This window comes from Mus pahari, chromosome 17 (genome assembly GCF_900095145.1).
Source record: "Mus pahari chromosome 17, PAHARI_EIJ_v1.1, whole genome shotgun sequence".
Taxonomy (NCBI): domain Eukaryota; kingdom Metazoa; phylum Chordata; class Mammalia; order Rodentia; family Muridae; genus Mus; species Mus pahari.
This window is the reverse complement of record NC_034606.1, coordinates 47,236,423-47,245,657: the sequence shown is the minus strand read 5'-3', so window position 1 is coordinate 47,245,657 and position 9,235 is coordinate 47,236,423. Positions and strand designations below refer to the sequence as shown.

At 46.3% G+C, this 9,235-nt stretch overlaps 2 protein-coding genes across 5 annotated transcripts in view; one reads left to right on the top strand and one right to left on the bottom strand.

Moving 5' to 3' along the window:
• The window catches only part of Xrcc6 (X-ray repair cross complementing 6), a 25,213-nt gene extending 20,631 nt beyond the window's left edge, over positions 1-4,582 (bottom strand). Inside the window, exons 1-3 of one of the 3 annotated variants that reach the window (XM_021216685.1) lie at positions 4,481-4,582; positions 3,612-3,700; positions 2,139-2,251 (exon numbers count right to left, since the gene is read on the bottom strand). In XM_021216685.1, coding sequence (XP_021072344.1) covers positions 2,139-2,251; positions 3,612-3,700; positions 4,481-4,578 — 300 coding nt within the window. In that variant the 5' untranslated portion in view covers positions 4,579-4,582. Of the gene's footprint in view, positions 1-2,138; positions 2,252-3,611; positions 3,701-4,304 lie in introns of all 3 variants that reach the window. The other 2 variants (XM_029531113.1, XM_029531112.1) reach the window with 2 other exon arrangements.
• A 155-nt stretch (positions 4,583-4,737) lies between these two features.
• Desi1 (desumoylating isopeptidase 1) overlaps positions 4,738-9,235 on the top strand; it is a 22,158-nt gene continuing 17,660 nt past the window's right edge. Inside the window, exon 1 of one of the 2 annotated variants that reach the window (XM_021216590.2) lies at positions 4,738-5,080. In XM_021216590.2, coding sequence (XP_021072249.1) covers positions 4,993-5,080 — 88 coding nt within the window. In that variant the 5' untranslated portion in view covers positions 4,738-4,992. The remainder of the gene's footprint in view (positions 5,081-9,235) is intronic. The other variant, XM_029548190.1, reaches the window with a different exon arrangement.

The window sequence follows — 9,235 nt, the reverse complement described above, 5'->3', positions numbered from 1 at the left end:
AAAAAAAAAAAAGTACTGATAGGGGGTTAGAGAGATTAAGAGCACTGATTGCTCTTCCAGAGTTCCTGAGTTCAGTTCCCAGCAACCACATGGTGGCTCACAGCCATCTGTAATGGGATCTGATGCCCTCTTCTGGTGTGTCTGAAGAGAGCAACAATGTACTCACATACGTAAATACATCCTTTAAAAAAAATAAAATAAAATAAAAGTAGCCGGGCAGTGGTGGCGCACGCCTTTGATCCCAGCACTCGGGAGGCAGAGGCAGTTGGATGTTTGAGTTTGAGGCCAGCCTGGTCTACAGAGTGAGTTCCAGGACAGCCAGGGCTACACAAAAAAACCCTGTCTCGAAAAACCAAAAATAATAATAATAATAATAATAATGGGTGAGAGGGCTGGAGAGATGGCTCAGTAACCATCTGAGCACATACTGTTCTTGCAGAAGACCCAGGTTCAATTCCCAGAAAAATCACACCAGGCAGCTCACAACTATCTGTAACTGCAGCTCCAGATGCTCTAATACCACTGACCCTACACACACACACACACACACACACACACACATTCACAAACACACAATGATTAAAATTTAAAAACAGCCAGGTGGTAGTAGTGCACACCTTAGTCTCAGCAGTCAGGAGGCAGAGGCAGGCAAACCTGTAGGAACTCACTCTCCACAGCGAGTTGCAACAGCCAGGGCCACACAGAGAGACCCTGTAGTGACAATTTTGGAGTTTCAGTTTCTTTGAAAAACACAGAAATATTGTAAAAATGTGTTTTCATGTTAACCCCAGGCCCGGGGTGTGGAGCTGCTCCAGACTGTCCTCCACCGTGACTACGATTTGCCTCGTGCTCTAGCAGGGGTGGGTTTTTTTTTTTTCAGCTGCCAATAGTTTCTGCAATTGTGCAGCTTGGCATTCTGGAGACTTTTGGGAGAGAATATAAATTCTAGGACTCCAAGAGACAGGGTGGGTTGTTGGTTGCTGTTGGTCATGGTTTGTTAAAGAAATGGTTTGCAGAAAGAAACAAGAAGAAATTGGGTATCCTGATGATGAAGGTCAAACTTGCCCCAACCAGCAGGAAGCAGTGTCAAAATAACGTCATCCTCTTTCCAACCCCGACTCTATTCAGGGATCTCTTTCCTTTCCTGTCTATTCTTTTTTTTTTAAGATTTATTTATTTATTTTATGTATATGAGTACATTGTAGCTGTACAGATGGTTGAGCCATCATGTAGTTGCTGGGAATTGAATTCAGGAACTCTGCTCACTCCAGTCAGCTCTGCTCGCTCCAGTCAACCCAGCTTGCTCCGAGCCAAAGATTTATTTATTATTATATCTAAGTACACTGTAGCTGTCTTCAGACGCACCAGAAGAGGGCATCAGGTCTCATTACAAATGGTTATGAGCCACCAAGTGGTTGCTGGTGTTTGAACTCAGGACCTTTGGAAAACTAGTCAGTGCTCTTAACCATCTCTCCAGCCCTTTCCTCTCTATTCTTTCTTCCCTCTTATCTTAGTGTTAGAGGTTGACAGGAAAAAAGAAAAAGGGTGGGGAAGGGGAGAAGAAACAAGAACCCACAAAATAGCAAAAGACAAGGTACAAAACCTTATCTCAAAAAACAAAAAAAACAATTTAAAGTGGCACTAATTTCCTTCTTGGCAGATTGTCACTATGGTGTTACTCTTCCTACTTTACTGTCCAAGGTGCAGATTACAGGCATATGCCATCATTCCCAGAGCATCTTTAGAAGTGGGAGGGGACAGCTACAAATGAAGTATGACTGACACCAAAGGGAAATTCTAGAAGCCACATGAGGCCTGTGGATAAGAAATAGTCTGACAGCCCTGGAACTAGTGTTGTACAGCAGGCTTAAGCCACTCAGTCAGGAGACACAGGCTACTCCTGCCGTCCTGACCTGATTACCCACACACGTTCTGCTCCACAGTCTTCTTCCTATTTTTTAGTTTTGTGTTTAGAGACAGGGTCTCACTATGTAGCCCTTGTCTATCCTGGAACTCGCCCTGTAGACCAGGTTGGCCTCTACTCAGAGATCTCTCTGCCTCTGCCTCCTGAGTGCTGGGATAAGAGACATGAGCCACCACGCCCATTCAGTTTTTGTGAGTTGAATAATGTCTCTTACCTGGATGCTCATATCAAAAGGTGTGAGTTCATCTTCACCCTGAGATTCAAACATAGCCCTGGAGGCATCAACCAGAAAAATCAAACTATCTCTTCCTGAATATTTATATTCTCCTATGGAAAAATAAATGGAAGACAATGTTTGCCTTTTGCATCATATTTATTATGTTTACCAATCACACAAAACAGAGACAAGCCCATAGTGTACAAGTAGAACTTGACAAATTATAAGATGAACCCACTTAAAGCCTCCACTCCTGTCAGGACCCTGAGTCATATATATATATATATATATATATATATATATATATATATATAAAATAATTAGTTGTGACTTATTTTTATTTCCTTCAAAAAATTTTTTTTTAGCTGGGAGTGCTAATCCTAGCACTCAGGAGGCATTGGCTGGCAGATCTCTTTCCTTCGAGACCAGGCTAGTCTACAGAATGAGTTCCTGGACAGCTAAGGCTACAAAGAGTGACTGTCTTTTTAAAAAAAAAAAAAAAAAATTAATGTATTCATTTTATGTGTGAAAGTTTTGCTTGCATATATATGTGTGTAAACCATGTGTGTGCTTGGTACTCTCAGAGATCAGAAATGTGCATTAGGTCCCCTGGAAATAGAGCTATGGATGGTTGTGAACCGACATGGGGATGCCAGAATTAGAACCCAGGTCCTGTAGAAGAACAGCCAGTGCTCTCAACCACTGAGCCATCTCTCCAGCCCCTGGGAGTCTCTTACACCATGAGGAAGGTTCCTAGTACAAGCCTGGAGCTGGGCTGATTCCAGGCAGGAGGCAAGGTTGAGACCAGGATGTGTAGCCACCAATGCACCCACTTTCATGTTAACTCGATTCCCAGGAGTCATTAGGAGCTCAAAGTCGACATCAGTTACAACATCAGTTACAAAGTGAGTTTGAAGTCAGCCTGGTCTACATAAGACCTTGCCTCAAAAACAAACAAACGGGAGCTGGAGAGGTTGCTCAGTGGTTAAACCAGTGGCTAAGAACACTTGGCTGCCCATGACCCAGGCTCACTGCACAGAACACACATGGGAGCTCACAACCACCTATAACTTCAGTACCAGGAGATCCAACTCCCTCTTCTGGCTTCCTTTTGCACCAGACATGCACAGAGTGTACACACATACATAAAATAAAAATAAGTAGATTTTTTTTTAAACCAAAGATATGTTAAGCAAATAAAGTGACAAATATTACCTTGGAAAGAGTCACTTATTAAAGATTAATAAATACTCTATCTGTGGCTAGTTTAAAAAAAAAATAGGGTTAGGAATGTTCATAGACTGAAATAGGACCTGAATAATAACTCTGTAAAACTCAAAGGGAGAAAAAATATTTTAGATATCTGGGGAGAAGAGGGAGCGCTATCAGACAGTATAAAGTACTCCCGGCAAAGGAAAAAAAAAAGAAAAAGTACACAGCGAAAATCTTTCTTCCACACAGGCCACTTACCACCTGTGTCGGGGCTCTCCTCCTCCTCTTCCTCTTCCTCACCCTCAGTTTTGTAGTAGGACTCCCACTCTGACATGTTGGTTTGCTCACTAGGTGAGAGAAGTTGTGAACAAATTTAAATGGAAAAAAATACCAAGCAAGGTAGCTCTGTGGTAATGCGCTTGCCTACAGTGTGCCTGGACCTATGCCACACACGGAAGGAAGGAAGGAAGGAAGGAAGGAAGGAAGGAAGGAAGGAAGGAAGGAAGGAAGGAAGGAANCCTATGCCACACACGGAAGGAAGGAAGGAAGGAAGGAAGGAAGGAAGGAAGGAAGGAAGGAAGGAAGGAAGGAAGGAAGGAAGAAAAGAAAGAAGGAAGGAAAAGGAAAGAAAGGACAGACAGACTCTTCTGGGTTCTCTTTCTATCTGTTTTAAATGCTCGGGTCACTAATAAAAAATGTGAATGATGGCTCCTGCTTCCTCAAAAGCTCTTGATCGTTGGAGAGGCAGGAGAAATGAGCATGGGGACCATTGCTGCAACAACCTCCCCTTGGCTATCCCTTAAAGATGATGCTGCAGGAGCAAAATGGCTGGGGGTGAGGGCGAGGTATAAGGTAGCGGCTCAGCACTGAAGGTCCTATCTCCAGCTCCAACTGGACTGGGAGCGCACTTGGTGCTCTGGGTGAAACACTGGTCTTCATTTCTCCCCCAACCTTCAGCTAGAGATTGGCTCAACCACCTGTCCTGTTCCGCCTCCTGGGGAGAAAGGAGCAGGACCCAGAGTGTCTCGGTCGACAGCGATGCTCCGTGGGAAGGTCAGGGGCCTTCAAGCGTGCAAGCAAGGCCACCAAGGCAGGCCTCACCCAACACACAGAGTGCGGCGGGCTACCTTAGCCGCAGGCGAGCACGCCACTGGGACCGTAGAAGGTGGGCACCACGTCCACGCGGGATCCAGGTCTCTCGCCCAATCAGCGACGTTTGCGTCATCACGCACAACACGCCCTTCGACCCGTCAAGCGGGCACGCCCACTCGCATCTCCGGTTTCCACCCCCCTGTTCCCTAAACTGGAACGCGTGCGTCCAGAGAAAGCCCCGCCCCTCACTGGAAGCCCCGCCCCCGAAGCCCGTCAGCACCGAACGCACATGCGTGAAAGTGCGTCCCCGCCCCTACCCCCTGTTCAGTGCGGAGTCTCTGGGATCTCTCTCTCTGTCACCTCACAGTAGTCGTTGCCGGTCGCGGGTGTCGGGGCGCGAGCAGCGCAGGGCCGCCTCTCCCCCGCCCTCAGGCCGGGCCCCGGCTCGGTCCCTCGCTCCCTCCTCTTCCCACCCTGGTCCGGTACCGGAAGGTCCAAGCCGCTGCCGGGTGCCCGAGGGCCATCGTGGCCGCCGCCACGGGTCCTGATGGAGCCGCCAAATCTCTATCCGGTGAAGCTCTACGTGTACGACCTGTCCAAGGGCCTGGCCCGCCGGCTCAGCCCCATCATGCTGGGTGAGGGGACTGGGGTCAGTGGGAAGAAGACAGGTGGCCGCTGGAAGCGATCCGCCGAGGGGAGGAAGAGGGGCCCAAGGGTGGGAGAAAAGATCCATTAGGGCAAGGACAGTGAGGTGGGATTCCCTGAACCCCTTTCCAGCTTCATGATCTAAGCCCCAAGGAGACACACGCTCCGGATGGGAGCAAGCTCTTCTTCAGCTAGGGATTGGGGTTAGCCGACTGATCTTGGCGGATTCCCCAAGAAGCCAGGGAACCTTGCTTCTTTGGCTCAAAGTAGAGAAAGTGAGGATACCTCCCCCTCGTGTCCCTGGTGGTGGAAGCGACACTGCAGACGAGATTCTCTGGTGTCCCTCGGAGCGACTGCCCTCCGCGCCAAAAGGAAATTCCCTCTGCAGTCCTTGTAGCGGATGGGAAGGGAACGCTAGAGCGGCGGAAGGCTTGAGCCCTTGCCGGCTCCAGGTTAGGTCAAGTCAGGTCACCCTGAGCCAGATCTTGGAACTAATTACATTCTGTCCGACGATGCAATTTTCGCTCAACAGTTAATTGCTTTTGACCAGATGGTAAGAAAGCCATTCTGGTGGAGGACAGGATGCTGTATCGGTGAGGATTTGGTACATCGGTTGTACTCAGTTCAAATGATTTCATGCTGAGAGAGAAAAAGAGCCCTTCAGTGTAGGTCCAACTTCACTAAGTCAAATACCAAAATGTCTGTCATGTAGGATTTGTCAGGCTTGCCATTAAAGGTAATGGTGGGCAGGAATGGATTCCAGGGATTGAAACTGACATAGTTTTGCATCATTCATTAAGTAGTTATAGTGTTTCCTGGAGACATTGGAGGAAGACCTATTTCTTAGGGAACCCAAGGGGCAGGGATCAAGGAAGCAAGGCGAGTTTTGACAACATCCATTTGTGATGTGTCACTGAGTTGAACTTACTAATCCTTTAACACTGGGGCAGCGAGTGGTTTCTAAATGTGGTTTCCCATCAGAATCATCTAGAATGTTCGTTAAAAACACAAATACCTGACTGAGGCTGTTGCTCACTCACTGGTAGAGTTCCTGCTTGGCATGCTCCAAGCCCCAGGGTTTGATCTGTAACACGGAAACGAAACAAGTGCATTCTTCCAACATACATTGTTAGATGGGATTGGGCGGGGTGGGGGTGGGGGTGCTGAAAAAACTGTATTAGAACCAGCTGTGGTGGACACTCTGATAACCCTAGTACTGAGGAGGCTGAGGCAAGAGGGCTGTGGGTTCAAAACCAACAAGCTGGGCTACACACACACCTGGGGGGGGGGCGGTAAAAGAAGAAGAAAGGAAGTGAAGGGAGGGGGAAAGAGAGAGAGAGCTCTCGAGCGAGCTCAGGTCAAAACAGTTCCTCTACCAAAGAAACTGGTAGCAGAGTGGAAGGAAACTTTGCCCTAAACTACTTTGTACTGTTTAAGTGTGTGCACATTTTGTAATTCTTACATGTGCGAATCATGGAGCCATGCTTCACAGATACTGAGCCAGAGTCTTTGGAAATCTGGATTTTTAATAAGGGTTTTGGATCATTCTTTATGTAGTCAGCCCATTATCATTAGAGAGAGATTTAGACCTAAGTCATGGGTTGTTGGCAGGGCTTAGGGTCCATTCATGACTCAGTGTTAGAGGCCTTGCCTAACATGCGCAAAGCCTGAGTTCAGGCTCCAGCACACCTGAGAAGAAAGGGAGGCAAATCTGAAAGCAAAACCTGCAAGTGTTCTTCAAGTTGTTTGGAGAACGTTTGAGCCGTTGGTAGATTTTATCAGTCAGGTTCCAGCTAAGTTCCTTGGAATGCACCCATTTGTTCAGTTTTATCACAGAGAGGCATCGTTTGTTTCCCTGACCCATAAAGCGCCCTCCAGACTGATTGTTTTTTCAAAGATTTATTATTATACATAAGTACACAGTAGCTGTCTTCAGACAGTCAACAGATCTCATTACAGGTGGTTATGAGCCACCATGTGGTTGCTGGGATTTGAACTCAGGACCTTCAGAAGAACAGTCAGTGCTCTTACCTGCTGTGCCACCTCGCCAGAGCCCCAGACTGATTTTTATTTTGATCCTAAAACCTAATATGTTCTTAGCTGAAAGAGGCACTAGATACTGTTGTTTCATTAAACAAATAATTGAAGCTGGGTGGTGGTGGCGTACACCTTTAATCTCAGCACTTGGGAGGCAGAGGCAGGTGGATTTCTGAGTTCGAGGCCAGCCTGGTAATAATCGAGTGCTTAGCAAGTACTGATGTTTAATGTATTAATAATGTTTAACAAAGCTGGGTAGACTGAAAAAAGATGTTTGTAGACATGGAGCTAGCTAATGTAGGAAATGTGTGTGTGTGTGTGTGTGTGTGTGTATGTGTGTGTGTAAAATAAGAACAAATATGATCTGTGTTGAATGATGCAAGGTAGAAAATAATATGAGACTCCTTTTGAGTTTCAAAAGCTGTGACTTTTAGGCTGGAAGTACAGAATGAGGAAGAAGCAGCCCTCCATGAGAGCGATGAGGGAGTTAGTGTTGTAGATAAAAGGGTTGACCAGCCAAGATCTATAGCTGGAAAGCCTGCCTATTGGGGCAGAGATTTGCCCGTGTGGAGTGTGGTAGTAAAAGGAAGTAAGGAAGGCAGGTGACATATTAGACTCGCCACCCTAGCCTTTGGGCCTTGAACCCAGGCACTTTGAGTACACTAGGCAAGCAGTCCACCACTGAGCTCCATGACTAGCCCCTCTGTCCTTTTAAACAGATGCGATGGCTCCAGAAGGCACCAGTCAAACAGAAAACCTTGGCCTATCAGCGATTACAGCCTCACCTACAAACTTAATTCTCCTTTTGCCTGTATTGTTTTTATTCACTTTGTAAAACAAAGAGTTAAGGAAAATTATAGTCATTACTTTCTAAGAGTGCACACACACACACACACACACACACACACAAATTAAAGTATTAAAACCAAAAAAAGTAGAAAATAGGCATCGCCTTTCCATTCTACCCTTTCACCACCGACCTTAACATTGTATATACTCTAACGCAGTTAGTTTCCATAGAGTGATTTCTCATTCCTAAATGTATCTGACTGTTTGTTTGTTTGTTCATTTGTTTTTCAAGATGGTTTCTCTGTGTAGCCCTGGCTGTCCTGGACTTGCTTTGTAGAGCAGGTTAGCATTAAACTCACAGAGATCCACCTGCCTCTGCCTCTCCAGTACTGACATGAAAAGGTGTGCATCATCACACCACCTATATTTTGAACTTTTTCAAAAATTAATCTGTATGGGCCAGCAAGACAGCTCATCGTGGGACACTTGTCACCAAGCCTGACAACTAAATCTAACTTTGATTCCAAGAACCTAAGGAGAAAACTGAATCCCAAAAGTTGTCTTCCCACCACTCCATGTGCAAAGTGAGTGTGTGAATGTGCACACTCACACACACACACAGTAAATATGATAAAAATAATGTGTTTACTTATTTTTGTAAGGATTTCTAGAAGTATCTAACACAATAATTGAGTACTTGTCACAAGCTAACCACCCAACCCCCTTTTCCTGAGTTTCGTCCACTAGAAGACTACTTACCACACCTATGTGAAATAGGTCACCTGATCTGCCCCAAGTCACACCACAGATAGGTTACAGAGCTGGGTTATGGACACTGAATTTATTTCACCATCTCTTTGCTAATACCAACTGTTCAAGATAATGTGTTCCCTTGTGACTAAAGTGGGTTCCTTGTTCAAAAATCTAACGCTGTCCTTAGACAGATGTATCAAGGTGTACTGAGAAAAACCCTGGGCCTGATGGTCTGGGCCACTCTTCTAGCACAGTGACCATCCCCTTCACCCTCCCTTTCCCAAGCGAATTCCTGTTCCTTTAGTCATGTAAATTCCCCTACGGAAGATCTTAAGCACTGGGCTGGAGAGATGGCTGTGTTCTGGCAGAGTCCCTGCTCCCAGCACCCACATCAACAAACTCAAGTGCCTGGAACTCCAGCTCCAGGGGACAGGACACCCTCTGACCTCCACAGGTGCACACCTGTATACATGAGTAAAGTTACTTTTTAAAATAATAATTTAAAAACCTGCCAGGCAGTGGTGGCACACACCCTTAATCCCAGCACTTGGGAGGCAGAGGCAGGT